This window comes from Raphanus sativus, chromosome 9 (assembly GCF_000801105.2).
Source record: "Raphanus sativus cultivar WK10039 chromosome 9, ASM80110v3, whole genome shotgun sequence".
NCBI classification, from domain to species: Eukaryota; Viridiplantae; Streptophyta; class Magnoliopsida; order Brassicales; family Brassicaceae; genus Raphanus; species Raphanus sativus.
In genome coordinates this window covers 26,268,813-26,285,374 of record NC_079519.1, presented here as the reverse complement: position 1 = coordinate 26,285,374, position 16,562 = coordinate 26,268,813, and the positions used below count along the sequence as shown (strand labels likewise).

The window sequence follows — 16,562 nt, the reverse complement described above, 5'->3', positions numbered from 1 at the left end:
GCCATTTGACACTATTACAACTTGTACATAAAAATTAGTGACTCAAATACCCTTATCCCACATCCATCATCTTCCTCACCAAAAAATCTCTGCGTATCCCCATTCCTCTCCCTTTTCTTCTCCTCAGCCAGTCTCCCCCATTCATTTACCTTTTCTTTCCTCTGTTCGTCTCTCCATTCCTTTCCCCTTCCTTCTCCTACGCCTTCTTCTCTTCTGCCGCACTCGCCACCGGATCTTACGACGTCACCGGCGAGCGTCTCCACCAAACGATATGCTTCTGCAATGCCCAGCTCCGATACATCGTCGTCTCCCGCCACCCCGAGCTTCTCTTCTCCTCCGCCGCGGAGACCGTCTCCTCCACTGGATCTCCGCTTCTATGGCCGTACTCGTCTCTGGATCCCCCGCCTCTACCGCCGATCGACTCCACCAAGCGATCTGCCTCCTCAACGCACAGCTCTACCACGATGTCATCCCGCCACCCCGAGCTACTCTCTCAACTCTCTTCCCTCTCCCACGCCAAGATCTCTCTCCTCCCTCCACTCCTCCGTTTCCTCTCTCTACTCAGAAGTTGCGTTCTTTTTTTTTGACTAGAGTTAAGGATACAAATGAACCTCAAACCCCTATAACTCGTTGATTCCAGACGAATCCAACGATGCTCCCACCAGATCTTTCAACGTCTCCGTCGTGTTACCTATAGAATTTAAATCTTTGTCCATGGGTTTACTAATCCATAAAGGGTTAGGGTTTAGTTTTGATGAGAGGAGAGGATTTAAGAGGAGAAGAAAAAATAAAGGCAGTCAAACCCATGGTCCAGGTGGAATTGAGAAGAGAAGAAAGCAGAAGAGAAGAAAACGGAGAGATGAGAGAGATGTTGTTGGAGTCTCTCTCCCCTGTTAAAATTATAATTTGTTTGTGAAAAAAGGTAATATAGAAATATTAATATTAATTTGCTACAGTCTTCTACCATTTAAACAAAAAAATTGATAGATCTTTAATATTGACTTCTTTTAGGTATATACGGCAAATTAACTCAAACAATTATTCCCACCAAAACTACATTTAATCTTGTTTTAATCACAAACTATAAACGTTTTTTGAATATTTAATAAAACATTTATAGCAAATTTTATTGTAGTAGATTTTCTTATATGGTTTGTATTGAATCCCATGAACCATTTATATTAATGGACGCGATAAATATTTGTCTAGAAAGAAGAAATGGTTATATAGATATGGACAAATGGATGTGGACTAACCCATCGGTTGCCTTTACTCTTTCTTTTACTAAGTAAAAAAAATTACTTGCTTCGCTAAATCACTTCGTTGCTTCTCTCTCTCTCTCTCTAAACAAATCACATTACACACACTCTCTCCTCTCCTTGGATCGATTCGGTTTGGTGTAACTTCTAATTGGGAGGGAATAGGCAGATCTGAAGGGACGAGAGCCAGATCGGGAGCGGTGTTAGGTCCATGGAGGAGGCTCTGGAAATGGCGCGAGCCAAGGACACGAAAGAGCGCATGGCCGCGGTGGAGCGGCTTCACCAACTTCTCGAAGCTTCCAGAAAGAGCCTGACTCCCTCCGAAGTGACGTCGCTCGTCGATTCCTGCCTGGATCTTCTCAAGGACAGCAACTTCAGAGTCTCCCAAGGCGCGCTCCAGGCGCTTGCTTCCGCCGCCGTGCTCGCCGGCGAGCATCTGAAGCTTCACTTGAACGCGCTCGTGCCTGCCGTCGTGGAGCGGCTCGGCGACAGCAAGCAGCCGGTGAGGGATGCGGCGAGGCGGTTGTTGACGACTCTCATGGAGGTGGAATCAATTAGTTTATTATCTCATTGACAAGTGTGTGATGTTAACAGTTTATTTATTTATTTTATTTATTTTTTGTAAAGGTTTCGTCTCCGACGATTATAGTGGAAAGAGCAGGTTCGTATGGTTGGATGCATAAGAGTTGGAGAGTAAGGGAGGAGTTTGCGCGTACTGTTACATCTGCCATTGGTCTTTTTGCATCTACTGAACTTCCTCTTCAACGTGTTATTCTTTCTCCGGTACAGAGAACCAACATTTTTTATTTTATTTTTTTGCTTGTATTTTGATTGGTTGGTTTTAAGAAGGCAGGTTAACTCGATCTTGAAAATGGTTTTTATTTGACAGATACTTCAGATGTTAAATGATCCGAATCAAGCTGTTAGGGAAGCTGCAATTCTGTGCATTGAGGTAAAGCTTTAACTCGTTTTCAACCACACAAGTGTTAAGAGACTCAGTGTTAGTTTCTACTGATGAAGTCTGGCTGGTTATGTACTTCGAATTTCAGTAGTATGATTGAGTAGTGAATCCAATAGACTTTGTGTAGAGAATTTCATTCTGGCTGGTTATGTGTCTCAAATTTCAGTATTATTATGATAGTGAATTCGATAAAATTTGTGAAGAGAATTTCATTCTGGCTGGTTATGTGTCTCAAATTTTAGTATTATGATTGAGTAGTGAATCCAATAGACTTTGTGTACAGAATTTCATCAATTTTTTCGTTGAAGCCCTGTCTATTTGTTTTTGAGAATCCATAGAGTTTAGAGTTCATATGCCGTGACTTGTGTTTTTGTTTCTAATATCACAGTTGCGTTTTCTCTCAGGAGATGTACATGCAAGGTGGGTCTCAATTTCGTGAGGAGCTTCAGCGCCACCATCTTCCATCATATATGGTAAATTTCAGATTAAGATTGATTCATATGTGGTGCACATTGCATATCATTCTGCATCGTGGTTTAGTGTACTTTGTTGAGGAACAATAGAATTGCAGTTTGCTACAACTCCTTCTCTGTTATGAATCAGGTAAAGGATATCAATGCTAGACTCGAACGTATTGAGCCACAACAGCGTTCTACAGATAGCCATCACCATGTTGTTAATGAGATTAAGGCATCAAATGTCAATTCCAAGAAAAGTAGTCCAAAGGCAAAGACTTCAACCAGAGAGAACTCTTTATTTGCAGGTTAAGAACTTCCCCCCAAGGAAAGTCTAAAATTGTGTTGCCTATCTTGGCTGATTTTTTTAATCTGTGTATTCAGGAGATGCCGACATCACCGAAAAACCCATCGAGCCAATCACCGTGTACTCAGAGAAGGAGCTGATACGAGAATTTGAGAAAGTTGCTTCAACACTTGTCCCAGAGAAAGACTGGTCAATGCGTATTTCAGCTATGCGGAGGGTTGAAGGACTCGTTGCGGGAGGTACGTACTTACCTAATCAACTTCTTTTGTCCGTCTCTTTTCATTTGATTGCTCTCCATGATATCTTCTGAAATTCACATCTCATGAAATCTTCCTCTGTTGAAGGTGCGACTGACTACTCTTGTTTTCGAGGTCTTCTGAAGCAACTTGTTGGTCCCTTAAGTACACAATTATCTGACCGGCGGTCTACCATTGTTAAGCAGGTTCACTAAATTGTCGATTTGATATTTTAATTGTTAAGATTTAGAATGCATTGTGATTCTTCTTTTGCTCAGCAATGGGGACAAATTGATGATTTGGCATGTCGAGAGTAATGCTATTTCATTAGTTTATGGAATTCATATCTTTCCCTGGCCCGTGACAACACTATCCATTGCTGTATAATTTGTATTGATTTTAGCAAGAGTAACATATTTAGAAGTTCCAGTAGGGTGAAGGGTATTTTAGATGAATGCAGCCTTATTTTATATATTTTTGTATATATATCATTGCCTTTCCTTCATTTGGTGTTTCTCGTGTATATAGGCTTGCCATCTCTTGTGTCTCTTGTCAAAAGAGTTACTGGGTGATTTTGAAGGATGCGCTGAGATTTTTATTCCAGTAAGCTAAAACCCCTGTCATCTACTGTTCTGACATTCAATGGATATAAATTCATGTTAATATTACTATATGGTAATCAGGTACTTTTCAAGCTGGTTGTGATAACTGTGCTTGTAATTGCAGAATCTGCTGATAACTGCATAAAAACGGTAAATCGCTAGCTTTTCTGATTTTGGCTTCTATAAGATTGCCTGCTCGTCTAAGTTTTGCGCTTACACAGATGCTTTCTTGCTATTCTAGATGCTGCGTAACTGCAAAGCTGCCCGTGTACTTCCTCGCATAGCTGAGTCAGCAAAGCATGACCGTAATGCAGTTTTACGAGCAAGGTATACTACGGCCTTCGTATAAATCATAAGACCTTTGATTTTATGGAAGTTGATCCCAGTTTTAAATACAGGTGTTGTGAATATGCACTATTAACACTCGAACATTGGCCTGATGCTCCAGAAATTCAGCGGTCAGTTGATATATACGAAGATCTGGTTAGATGCTGTGTTGCAGATGCTATGAGTGAGGTAGGTTCCTTGTTTCATCTCTGTGTGGGATGGCAGTCATTAGGGTTCAATGCAACTTCTAATGGGATCTATGTTTGCGTTATTTGTATCAAACGCTTTGTATTTCTTGTACTGCCCGTCTATCATTCTCCCATGGATCATCTGTTAAAATATTGAATAACAGGTACGAGCAACTGCTAGAATGTGCTACAGAATGTTTGCAAAAACTTGGCCGGATCGTTCTCGTCGTTTATTTTCCTCCTTTGACCCTGTCATTCAAAGGGTAAGGCTTCTCAGCTCTCTATATTCTGCGCATTTGCATTGATGAGGCTTAATAACACATTCCATATGTTCTCAGCTAATAAATGAAGAAGAAGGGGGAATTCATAGGAGACACGCCTCACCATCTGTCCGTGAGAGACACTCCCAGCCTTCATTTTCTCAGACGTCTGCTCCATCTAATTTACTTGGCTATGGAACATCAGCCATAGTCGCTATGGATAGAAGTTCAAATTTGTCCTCAGGAGGATCTCTTTCTTCTGGCCTACTCCTATCCCAATCAAAGGATCTCAATAAAGGTTCTGACCGTAGTCTGGAAAGTGTGTTACAGTCAAGCAAGCAGAAGGTGAGTGCAATTGAAAGTATGCTCCGAGGACTGCATGTATCCGATAGACAAAATCCTGCAGCTCTTCGTTCGAGTAGTTTGGATCTAGGTATTGAGCTTCTTTCCTTGTGAGAGTATATCCTGTTTTCGGAACATTCTGTGACATGAGCTAAAACATTCTTGCGCAGCTAAATTGTCTTTCTATCCCCTAGTGCAGGAGTTGACCCTCCATCGTCTCGTGATCCTCCATTCCAAGCTTCTGGTGCAGCATCCAATACTCTCACAAATAGCAAAACTGCTGAATCAATGCGTGGTATTAACAAAGGCAGTAATCGCAGTGGTGGCCTTGGTTTGTCAGATATCATCACCCAAATACAAGCGGCTAAGGACTCAGGAAGACAATCACACCGTGGCAATCTGTTGTCCGAATCTCATCCTAGCTTTTCATCCTTGACAGTTAAACGGGTCTCAGAGAGAAATGGGAGAAGTTGTTTTGAGGACAACAACGATTCCAGGGAGGCGAGGCGGTTTATGGTGGGTCATTTAGACAGACAGCAGATTGATTCCTCTTATAGAGATTTAACCTTCAGGGATTCAAACACTAGCCATGTTCCTAATTTCCAGAGGCCACTTTTGAGAAAGAATGCTGGGGGAAGAATGTCAGTAGGCAGGAGGAGAAGTTTTGATGATAGCCAGCTGCAAGTTGGTGACATGACAAATCATGTTGATGGTCCAGCGTCTCTGAACGAGGCCCTTAACGATGGACTGAACTCAATTTCTGATTGGTCTGCCAGAGTTGGAGCTTTTAATTTTCTCCAAACTTTGCTGCAACAAGGCCCAAAAGGTGCTCAAGAAATAATCCAGAATTTTGAGAAAGTAATGAAACTATTTCTCCGGCACTTGGATGATCCTCACCACAAGGTTGCACAAGCAGCACTGTCGACACTCGCGGATCTTATACCATCTTGCCGAAAACCTTTTGAGAGCTACATGGAAAGAGTCTTACCCCATGTGTTTTCAAGGCTAATCGATCCAAAAGAGGTAGTTAGACAACCTTGCTCGTCAACCTTGGAAATTGTCAGCAAAACCTACAGTGTAGATTCCCTTTTACCTGCATTGCTTCGTTCACTGGATGAGCAGAGATCACCAAAGGCTAAATTAGCTGTGATTGAATTTGCCGTCAACTCCTTCAACAGGTACGCTGGTAACCCTGAAATTTCGGGTAACAGTGGCATCCTAAAATTGTGGCTGGCAAAGTTGACACCATTAACCCGCGACAAAAATACCAAGTTAAAAGAAGCTTCCATTACTTGTATCATATCTGTCTACAATCACTATGATTCTACAGGACTGCTAAATTACATTCTTAGTTTGTCAGTTGAGGAGCAAAACTCCTTGAGAAGAGCCCTCAAACAATATACTCCCCGCATCGAGGTGGAGCTATTAAATTATATGCAGAGTAAGAAGGAGAAACAGAGAATAAAGTCTTATGATCCATCTGATGCTATTGGGACATCGTCTGAAGAAGGCTATCCTGCTGCGTCCAAGAAGAATATATTCCTTGGCAGGTATTCTGGGGGTTCCCTTGACAGTGATAGTGGTAGGAAATGGAGTTCTTCCCAGGAGAAGACAACGGTCACTGGTGGTATGGTTGGTCAAAGTGTTTCCAGTGGAACTCAGGAAAAGTTATATCACAACTTCAGAAGTGGAATAACTGCTGCTAGTGATCTGTTGAACCAAAAGGATTCTGATTATACGTTTACTTCAGCTGGTGAGAATTTGATATCAAGAACTAGCCCTAATGGAAGTTCAGACAGCGTTGAAAATTTGGATGGCTTATCTCCACAACATTTGGAGAAAAATGGTCTGAATATGACAAACGCTGATTCCTTGGAAGATAGACATGGAAATGAGGTCTCCCGCGACTTAGATTTGAGTCAGTACATGTTCTCATCTATTAAGGTTAACCCAACATCGGAATCTGGACCTAGCATTCCGCAGATTCTACATATGGTAAGTAACAATTGCCACATTGGCAAAAGGCGTTATCTTTTTAATCTCTGGTACTTTAAATCATGTCTGATGGTTATGCTTTTACAGATCAATGGGAGTGATGGAAACCCTTCTTCAAGCAAGATATCTGGACTCCAGCAATTAATTGAAGCCTCTGTAGCTAACGAGAAATCAGTTTGGACCAAGGTATACCTAATAAACCAACTTATAGTTCCAGTAGTCGGAGGCATTTTTCTCGACATAGCCAACTTATAGATTACAGTTCTACTGAAAAAGTTTACTGGATGTCTTAAATTACTCCATCATATTATGAGGCTAAGCAAGATTAGGTAAGACAAGGAAAATGTCTGTTGGTGGGTTGCCTTTTTTATATTGGTTTTAACTTGGGACTAGAAACTTAAGAAGCCAAACCATGAAATTTGTTGACATGTGGTAGCAGCTGTATTTCGCTATTTGTGGGTTTTGCCATGTGATTTTTATCCGTCTTACTGCTCTGAGTCACAAGTCGTCTACTGTTCATATTGATTAAAACATTCATTTGTTTATCAGTTCTAATGGATATTCTATGTTCTTTTATTTATTCTCAGTATTTCAATCAAATATTGACGGTTGTTCTTGAAGTGGTGGATGACGAAAATTTTTCAGTCAGAGAAGTTTCTCTTTCGCTGATTTCTGAAATGCTAAAGAGCCAGGTTTGTTACTTGCTCAGACTCAGTTATCAAGACGTTAATGGTGTTATATTTCCAGTTCTGCGAAATTGCTCGCATCTTTTCTCACTTGTATATATCTCACTTGATAATTTCAGAAAGATGCCATGGAAGATTCTGTAGAGATAGTGATTGAGAAGCTGCTTCATGTCTCGAAGGACTCTGTTCCAGAAGTAAGAGATTGCATACTCAGCCTTTTTCTTGTGCATTCTTATATTTTTAATGACTCTTGATCCCCTCGTATATGATGGATATATCCTTTCAGGTTTCCAGTGAAGCTGAGGAATGCTTGAACACAGTTTTGTCCCAATACGATCCTTTCAGATGCTTAAGTGTATGTAGTTAAGAGTTACCTTATTTTCATAGGCCTCATTTGATTGCTAGTTAACGTAATATGTCTGTGTTCAGGTTATTGTTCCACTATTGGTAACAGAAGATGAAAAAACCCTCGTCGCTTGCATCAGTTGTTTAACTAAGGTAAAATCGTCCCGAAAGTTGCATATATAGATAACATACAATCATCAGATGCCCACTGAAAGGGACACATTGCTTTCTTGTGCACACAGCTTGTGGGTAGGCTCTCCCAAGAGGAATTAACGGATCAATTGTCTTCTTTTTTGCCTGCCGTTTTTGAAGCATTTGGGAACCAAAGCGCAGATGTTCGAAAGGTAAAAACAAATTGGGGGATACAAAAGCTTTTTCTACTACTCTTGAGATTTTGTGAAAAAGGGGATACAAAAGGTCAATATGTCTCTCTGAGCTCGTTTGGAATTTGTGTGTTGTTGTTGCAGACAGTGGTGTTCTGTCTGGTAGACATATACATAATGCTTGGGAAAGCGTTTTTGCCGCATTTGGAAGGTCTAAACAGTACACAGGTTCGGTTAGTGACCATCTACGCAAACAGGATCTCACAGGCTAGAACTGGTGCCCCTATAGACTCAAACACGTGACGAGAGACTTATGGTCGTGGTTGTTTGGTTTTCTCCCTTGTGTCTTTGGGGTTATTATTCTTTATTGTTCATTTTGTATATGGGTTATATCCCTGTGTCTTGTGATACTTCTTGGTGTAATTTTGTAACTTTTGAGTTTTTTCTTCTATTCATTTTGTTAGTGTGTGATCTATTTTACTCTTTTTTTTTTTTTTGGCGGGAGTGTGTTATTAGTTATTACTCTGCTCTCGTTTTCAGTTGCATCTTCTAAATTCCCCTGTTAAATACTGTGGGCTTCTGAGTTCTGATGATTTAATGACACTTATTATCTGCACATGATTACATGATTTACTTAAGATTTCATTCTATTGTTTTTTTTTTTAAATAGAGTAATTCTACATTTAAGTTGTGATTACTCCAACATTATCCAAAAAAGGAAAAAAAGAATTTAATCATGAAGCCCTAGTAGTGTCATAACTCTTTATAACCTTTAAATTCCTTTTCCTCGGTTCTTTTTTGTCTGCCTCCACTCCAATTGTTCGTAATCGTGGAAGGAACGAATCTGAAGTTGAAGAAGAACATGGAACAATGGTTAGTTTATATATCTGTTTGATTGTCTTTTACCCCCACGATCCTACTCGAAACCGTTCTTCAAACTCCGACTCTTAAAATCTTAATTGTTTTTTTCCCTCTTTGACTTTTTTTTAGTGGAGAAAGTTTGAGGAAGCGAGATGTTGTTGACAGAATCAGTGCGTTACCAGAACCTTTGATTCTGCGGATACTGTCTTTACTCCCGACAAAACTCGTCGTAGCCACAAGCGTCCTGTCTAAACAATGGCGGCACGTTTGGAAAATGGTGCCGGTTCTCCGGTTCGAATCCGAATCCAAAGGGGAGGACATGCAGAAATTCGCAGAGAATGTTTCCAACACTCTGCTTTCACATAAAGCCCCGATCTTGGATACTCTCCATCTGAAACTCAACGATAGATGCGAGGACGTGTACATCGGAATATGGACCGCGATCGCATTCGCACGCCCCGTCCGTGAGCTCGAGCTTCATCTTAATTATTTCGGCCGTGGCAACCCCGTCAGACTTCCAAGCAGCTTGTTTTGTAGTATTCAGACCTTGAAACTCAAGTATCACGTTCTCCTAGATATTCCTTCTTTGGTGTCTCTGAACTCCCTCACAACTCTTCATCTTCATTCTGTGGTTTACAAAGACAGTGAGTCTATTCGAAACCTTTTCTCTAGCTGCCCCAATCTTGAACATTTGGTCGTCCACCGATGCTATAACGAAGACGCTGTGAGATTCGTTATTGAGTCTCTATCGCTCAAGACGTTGTCTCTTTACGGTGAGAATTTCGGAAGAGAGAAAGGGGGATATGTGATAAACGCTCCCTCTTTGCTACGCTTGGATATTCAAATGTTGAAAGGTTATGAGCATTGTCTTATCGAGAACGCGCCTGAGGAGCTGATAGAGGCGAATGTTAGCAATGTTTCTCATGTAACCAATGAGACTATTATGGGATCTCTTGTGTCTGCCAAACGTCTTTGCTTGGACTTATCACCTTTGCAGGTAAGTTTGAACTCTATTTGTTTTTGTACATTATTATAAATGTATTAATAAGTGTCTCATGAAACAGATTGCATATCCTACTGGAATTGTATTCTATCAGCTGGTATATCTTGAGATGTATTCACACAAAGTGGAGTGGTGGAATCTACTTACAGTGATGCTTGATAGCTCTCCTATGCTACAAGTTCTGAAGCTCACTGATGTAAGCAGTTTCAGTATTAGTTAGTTTTGCTATCTGGTCTGTTAATAATTTACACTGCTTTTCCCTTGTGTAGCATTCGTCTCAGCAACCCAAGCTGGTTTCGGACAAGAAAAATATGGAGCCGGGGAAATGGAACCAACCAAAGTACGTCCCTCAATGTTTGTTGTGCCATCTCGAGACATTTGTGTGGACAAGACCTGATTGGATTAGAGAAGAAGAGAAAGAAGTGGCGGTATACATTCTAGGCAATGCACGACACTTGAAGAAGGCGACTTTCATCATAGAACCCATCGAACCCAAGAGGCTCTTCAGGTTAGCGAAAAGACGAGAAATGCTCAACGAATTGCCTGCTGTCGTCAGGGCTTCCAGTTCTTGCCAACTTGTGTTCGAGTCCGAGTGATCTTATTATGTATGAGACAAAAACTCTTTATCAAGAGACTTTTTTTACTGCATGCTGTTTTTTTTTTTGTGTTTAAATGGATTTGGTTTTGATTCTGCTTTATTTTGCAAAAGTTTGGTTTCACAACTTCACAAAGCAAAGTGTACTAATTTGCTTCAGCTTGTAGAATGTTCAATAACGTTTGCCTTGGAGAGTGTAAACACCAAAATGCCGAGTAACTTGTTTTCATCTCTTCTCCCCAGCTTCAGCTTCTCTATCAATCACCTTTGTGCTCCAACAAAGTTTCCTTGATTGCAGCATCACCCATGACATTTAGGTGATCAGAAAAGAACAACATCTGGAGAAAAGAAAAGGTAAGAATAGTCAATCAAACTAATCATAAAAGAGAGATGAATTGGCCACTAAAGTTGAAGCCTTACTTTGCTGAGAAACTGGACGTTTGATGAATCAGTAGCCATGATTTGCACTCCGAGACACGTCGTGTTTGGAACACTGCAGAAAGGGCAGAAGATAGTGTTGAAAACACATCCATCTTGCTCGCACCAAACCCCCTCCTCACCTTCTTCTGCGCAGAGTCTCTGGTCAACCAAGGAGCAATCTGTCACGATAACTGAAACGCTTGTTGGCATTTCGGATCTTGATGTTTCCTTCAGGAGAGACAGTAAGTACTTCTTGGACGACCTAGTCACCAAGCAACTTAGATATGAAGAGCCATTATTATCTGGGTGGCCTAAAGGGCTTCTGCAGAGCAAACAAGATATCTGCACTCGAGCTCTTGTTTCAGTGCTGCTGTCAGATCCAAACTCAATTTTTCTTGTGGTCATGTCTTGGTCGTTGTCTTTCTCAAGGTCAATAATATTAGCTGCAGAGTTGATAAACTTTCTTCTCTTCAAAGCATGAGAATTAACACTCGCTGACCCTCCTCGTTCTAGAGTCAAACCACTGGAGCAAGAAAATGGACTGGCTGCTGAACTACCATTGATCACAACAGATGTTTCAGGCTCAGTTTGGACCACACACTCAAGGTCGATGACTTCTTTGTAGCTTAACATCTTACTGTCAACATGCTTCTGCATGCAGGTAGTTTTTGCTTTAACAATTTTGTTGATTTTATGTAATAATAAAAGAGTTTTCAAGAAAAGGGAAATAAGACCTTGGCACTGGGGAAAAATGATTTCAAGTCTTGCATAGATTCTTCAAAATTATCATACAGTTTGATAGACTGTCTAAGCCACTTTGAAATAGACACTCTGTTCCTTTGTTGTCTGTATCTCTCATCTGGATAATCAAACACAAGAAAATGAATTGAAATAAAAAAAAAGAGTGGAGCATTGACAACCCAAAAATATTATTTAAAATCTTCATAGATACATACCCAAAAATATGATGGCACCATAATCAAACCTATGTCGGATACATCTTCCTGTAAAGATGACAATACCATGTTAGATTAAATATTGATTTGGAATAAAAAAAAACTGAAAAAGACAAAGTTATATAACAATGGAACCTGCTGCTTGATTTAAAGCACGATACGCTTGTTGGCAATACCATTCACCCCCTCCAAGAAGGTTTCTAGATGATTTGAACGTATCATTATAACTTCTCTTTAGTTCGACTAGTACATCACGCCTGTCCCATGAAAAAGAAATGATCAGTTAAGAAGAAGCAGAAATGAATCTTAAGGGGAAAAAATAGAAAAAAAAGTCTTACAAGTTTGGAAATGGAATGCCAACGATTATCTGAACGCAAAGCATCAAGGTTGTTTAACACCACACTCATAAGCAAAATTGAAGCAAAAGTATGAAATCATATTAATTATCAATAACAATCTATTGAAGTTGAAAGGTATACCACAGCCCTGGCGTTGTCATCACTAAAATCAAGCCCTTCAGAAACCTGTGACAAGTGTATACTCAAAAATCTATATGTAAAAGATAGAAACTATGCCCATGACATGATCGTCACAAACCTTTCCTCTACATACAGCAAAAAATGCACCTCCTCCTCCTCCTTTCTTGAAATCAACTGCTCTCCTATTTCTTCCACCAAACAATCTCTTCTTTCCGCCTATACAATCATAATATTCCTTCAGGACATTCTCAAATTCCCCCGTTGCTCCTCCGCTTGGCTCTGCGGAGAGATATTTGAGATTTTTCAACAACAATAACAAAACATGCATCACTATGGGATTTGTAGGAACATATTCTTTTACTCAACCAATAAAAATGTCTTTCTCCAAGCAGAGCCGAGACCATTGGCCAGTTTGACGCCACCGTGTACAGAGTTTTTCCATCAGCTTATAGCTTGGAAAGAAGACGAGAGAGCCACCTGGCACAATTGAGCAAATCTCTTCCAATGATATACCTAGAGCATCCTTCAAACACCAAAGTAAGGTATGCATGAGAGTACAAGAAGAAAACCATTTTTAACAGTGATATAAAAAAATGCCCAAGTACCTGGAACGGATATTCATTATTTGTTTTATAACTTGCATTTAGTGGTTGATTATTAGGACCACTGAAGATTCCAGCAGCCCACACCTGCATGGTTTTTAAAATATATCATACATTCAGTTCTGGAGGCTTTTGCCGTTAAGTGGACATTAATAGCTCTTTAGGTCAGAACAAACCTGCTGATTTGCATCAACCACATGTGGAGCCTCCAAACAAGAGCCAAACTGCATCCCAAGTTCAGATGAGAAAGAGTCCATTGGTGACAAAGTCCTGCAATATGATTTTGTATATTTGATGACATTGTGGTTTTAAACCAGACCTTGAGGTAACAAAACTTGGAAAATGATTCTTAGCAAAAAAAAAGTAAATAGATACTGCTTGCTTACCCAGATGTTAAAATAATGGATGAAGAAAGATCAACTATGGCTTTGAAAACAACAGATGGATTCATGCACCACAAACTCAAAGTATGTGTCCACTTCCCAGAAGAATCTCCTTCATCCCCTTTAGAGTAACAGCAATGAACACATCTTTGGTTTTTTTAACATTATTCGGATAAACAGAAAATTTAACTTTTACCTCTTTTAATAAAGCGTCGTTGTAAACCCAGTTCGTAATCTAGGATGTGATTTCCATCTCTTGAAAAGAAGTATCCAAGTGTAGTTAACAACTCTGCATATCAAAATTGTACAATAAGCTCTCATCATCAAGATATTATTACAGAGATCAATCAATCAATGCTTAGTAAAGGTAACAAGAAGAAACAAACCTTGTAGTGTGGAGAGCGATATCTCACTCAAATGATGAAGTTTCTCTGATGTTTCGATCGCCTTATAGAATAAGGAACAACATCACATTGCATATTCGTATAAAATAGCATGTGGAAGATAACCTAGAAGAAATGACTTTACCATATTGAAGCGTTTCGATAACTTTAAGAAGTCTTTTCGAGTGATATTAGATTCCTCTAGCTCCCTTAAAGCTTTGTCTCCAGTCCAACTGATAAATAGCAAAAAAATGTATAAATTTGAGTAAAATACAAATATGAAATGACAAGTTCTCATGGAGAAGAGAATATAAATTCATTTTGAACCCTATACGTACGTACTTACCTAGAGAAATAGTGTTGAGGATCTCGTTTTGCTAGCGAGTCCTTTTTGCTTCCGATCCATCTTATCAATCCCTAAATATACATGGCTCAGTAATCAGCAAAGGAATTAATATCATCATGCAGATGATGATGATGATGACTTACGTCTATTACATCGCACACGGGTTGATATATCTGTGGCACCTCTACAGCAATATCTTGTAGTTCACTCTGTAATTCTGCATGACATCATATTAGTAGCACAGTACATGTCGACGTGAACAAAATGCACTGAAAGAGATTGAGTAAGTACGTAACTGAAGAGAGTTTCTTCTCCCAAGTCAATGCTGCCGGATTCACGAGCAATGTCTTCCATATTGCTATACACATATCAAAAGTGTCTAGTAGTCAACCATCAACACCGCCAAGCATTGCTAATAAAAAAATTTGATAACTTAATTATGTGCTTGACGCTTACTGTGCTTCGTCAAAGATTATAATGGCCCCTCTCAATTTGTTTCTCAATTTTTTTTCATTACTTTCTCGAATGACTTGGTCAACTATATATGAATAAGGGCAAAAAACAATTTGTGCCTTGTCAAACATATCCCAGGAAGCAAAGTATGGACAACCTAAAAAGAGAAGACTATATATATTAGATATTGAAGAAATAATAATAATAATATAATAATAATAATAATAATAATAATAATAATAATAATAATAATAATAAAAGAAATGTAAAACCAAAAGTATAACCTCTAACAGTATATCCAATTTTGACAAGATCTTCAATATCATGAACTTCATTTTGCTGAAGTGATGGATGAGCTACAATTTCATCTGTGCCTCTGGAAGTTAAGGAAAAGAAACGTGATTTGAGGAGCAAAGAGGGGGAAAACAAAATAAGTTGGAGGATAAAACTTACATGAACTCGGGACATTTTGGTTTCATCCTATCTTTTATGAGAGACCGACTACAAAAAAAAAAGGGGATGTTAACGTTAGATAGAGGAGCATCTATGCTGATAAGAATAATGAGAATGACATTGTTTCTACCATATCTCGTTTAAATAAGGTTTCCTCTGTACACGACGGTTGGTGCATGAACGCTTACGTGCACCCTAACGCTCAACAAAGATGAAGGATATAACACAATTAACAGACAATTTTCATTTAGTTAAAAGATTAAATATTGACATATACCAATACAGCCATGGGCACTCTGTAAGCAGTTTTGCGATACTCACGAATGACTTGAGTGATCTGAGCATGCGTTCGTCTATGACACAAATTAAAAATCACAACAACCAATAAGAAGAAATTAAAAGAAAAACATAAACTTCTTTACATATTCAAGGGAACAAAAACTAATAATGTTCTTACGAAGCATAGAATATGGTTGGAGTTCTTGAAGGTATTTCGACTTCCACCACGTTGCTAGGTTCTGTTGAGGAGGGTGACTGTGTGTCCGGTATGAAAATACTTCTTTTACGAGCCAAGTTTCCTTTAGGAAAGCGAGATGTATAGCTCTGTTGCCAAGCGAGAGCCGAGCAGAGCAATGAAAGAGTTTTGCCAGTGCCAGTGGGGGACTCGAGAAGCGCGTGGCATCGACCGTCTCTCTGAGACCTATCAAGAGTAGATATGACACGGCTCATGAACGCTAGCTGTGTTCCGTACGGCTGATAAGGGAATCTCACTTGGAGTCCTCCGATGTGGTACACGTTTCTAGGGCTTGGGGTTTCTTTCTCTTCTGATTTGCTTGTTGGGGAAACCATAGTGTTAAGCTTTGTGATATGCTTAACGGTTTGTGACTGAGATGGGAGAAGAGAACGGAGGAAGAAGAAGAGAAGAATCGTGTGGGAGAAGGAACATAGAGAGAGAGAGAGAGAGAGAGTTAAATTGTTTGATACCCTTTCCCAAAGGCAATAATACAGTGACTAGTATACTAAGGATAACAGGCCACAAAACTTAACAAAGCTATCAGCCCAACTTAATAAAGCTAGCGGCCCAATAAATTATAAGGTATTTTATTTTTATTTTTTTTTGTCAACAAATTATAAGGTATTTTAAAATTTGAAATATTTAACTACTTTATACTAACATTCTTTTTTTTTTACAATCTTTGTAGGACAATTCTTTCAAATAGCATCTTATACTGACATTTCTATTTAAATATTTTAACGGAATTTTAGTTGTATATGACAGATAATATTGGGCCATGGCCGAACCTTTCTTTTGTATTATTACGGTTTCGATCAGGTTTTTTCT

The 16,562-nt window shown here is 39.4% G+C and overlaps 3 protein-coding genes across 5 annotated transcripts; 2 read left to right on the top strand and 1 right to left on the bottom strand.

The window, feature by feature from the left end:
• Positions 1-1,307: 1,307 nt before the first annotated feature.
• LOC108825547 (CLIP-associated protein) lies at positions 1,308-8,768 on the top strand. Its single transcript, XM_056993701.1, has 21 exons — positions 1,308-1,803; positions 1,887-2,042; positions 2,149-2,211; positions 2,625-2,693; positions 2,824-2,983; positions 3,060-3,221; positions 3,327-3,424; positions 3,747-3,821; positions 3,902-3,970; positions 4,062-4,147; positions 4,219-4,336; positions 4,500-4,598; positions 4,674-5,028; positions 5,137-6,932; positions 7,020-7,118; positions 7,520-7,624; positions 7,738-7,812; positions 7,905-7,973; positions 8,048-8,116; positions 8,206-8,307; positions 8,431-8,768. Exons 1-21 carry the CDS (start codon positions 1,471-1,473, stop codon positions 8,587-8,589), a joined length of 4,317 nt encoding a protein of 1,438 aa, XP_056849681.1. The 5' UTR covers positions 1,308-1,470; the 3' UTR covers positions 8,590-8,768.
• A 255-nt stretch (positions 8,769-9,023) lies between these two features.
• On the top strand, positions 9,024-10,848 carry LOC108825553 (F-box/FBD/LRR-repeat protein At3g51530-like). The gene is made up of 4 exons (XM_018598865.2): positions 9,024-9,159; positions 9,277-10,144; positions 10,212-10,346; positions 10,420-10,848. The coding sequence occupies exons 1-4, from the start codon at positions 9,149-9,151 to the stop codon at positions 10,744-10,746; spliced, it is 1,341 nt and encodes a 446-aa protein (XP_018454367.1). The 5' UTR covers positions 9,024-9,148; the 3' UTR covers positions 10,747-10,848.
• A 25-nt stretch (positions 10,849-10,873) lies between these two features.
• On the bottom strand, positions 10,874-16,178 carry LOC108825146 (uncharacterized). 3 transcript variants are annotated; one of them, XM_056993702.1, is made up of 24 exons: positions 15,678-16,178; positions 15,498-15,573; positions 15,351-15,415; positions 15,221-15,268; positions 15,052-15,143; positions 14,771-14,924; positions 14,611-14,672; positions 14,458-14,531; positions 14,315-14,385; positions 14,114-14,201; positions 13,972-14,032; positions 13,782-13,874; positions 13,589-13,706; positions 13,379-13,472; positions 13,206-13,289; positions 12,967-13,123; positions 12,719-12,879; positions 12,601-12,645; positions 12,460-12,488; positions 12,257-12,378; positions 12,122-12,169; positions 11,900-12,024; positions 11,166-11,816; positions 10,874-11,083 (listed from the first exon to the last, which is right to left on the bottom strand). In XM_056993702.1, exons 1-24 carry the CDS (start codon positions 16,067-16,069, stop codon positions 11,003-11,005), a joined length of 2,991 nt encoding a protein of 996 aa, XP_056849682.1. In that variant the 5' UTR covers positions 16,070-16,178; the 3' UTR covers positions 10,874-11,002. The 3 variants fall into 3 exon arrangements, with proteins under 3 accessions (XP_056849682.1, XP_056849683.1, XP_056849684.1); XM_056993703.1 differs by having other exon boundaries at positions 13,589-13,697; XM_056993704.1 differs by having other exon boundaries at positions 14,771-14,852.
• Positions 16,179-16,562: the final 384 nt, after the last annotated feature.

Excerpts from the sequence above, each read along its gene's own strand:
- LOC108825547 (XM_056993701.1), top strand. The coding sequence starts at position 1,471 with ATGGAGGAGGCTCTGGAAATGGCGCGAGCCAAGGACACGAAAGAGCGC. Across the intron at positions 7,625-7,737 it reads CTGAAATGCTAAAGAGCCAG|AAAGATGCCATGGAAGATTC; the intron begins GTTTGTTACTTG and ends TGATAATTTCAG. Across the intron at positions 7,974-8,047 it reads ATCCTTTCAGATGCTTAAGT|GTTATTGTTCCACTATTGGT; the intron begins GTATGTAGTTAA and ends GTCTGTGTTCAG.
- LOC108825553 (XM_018598865.2), top strand. Across the intron at positions 10,145-10,211 it reads TGGACTTATCACCTTTGCAG|ATTGCATATCCTACTGGAAT; the intron begins GTAAGTTTGAAC and ends CTCATGAAACAG. Across the intron at positions 10,347-10,419 it reads AAGTTCTGAAGCTCACTGAT|CATTCGTCTCAGCAACCCAA; the intron begins GTAAGCAGTTTC and ends TCCCTTGTGTAG.
- LOC108825146 (XM_056993702.1), bottom strand. The coding sequence starts at position 16,069 with ATGGTTTCCCCAACAAGCAAATCAGAAGAGAAAGAAACCCCAAGCCCT. Across the intron at positions 15,574-15,677 it reads CCAACCATATTCTATGCTTC|ACGAACGCATGCTCAGATCA; the intron begins GTAAGAACATTA and ends TTTGTGTCATAG. Across the intron at positions 14,925-15,051 it reads AATTGGATATACTGTTAGAG|GTTGTCCATACTTTGCTTCC; the intron begins GTTATACTTTTG and ends TTCTCTTTTTAG.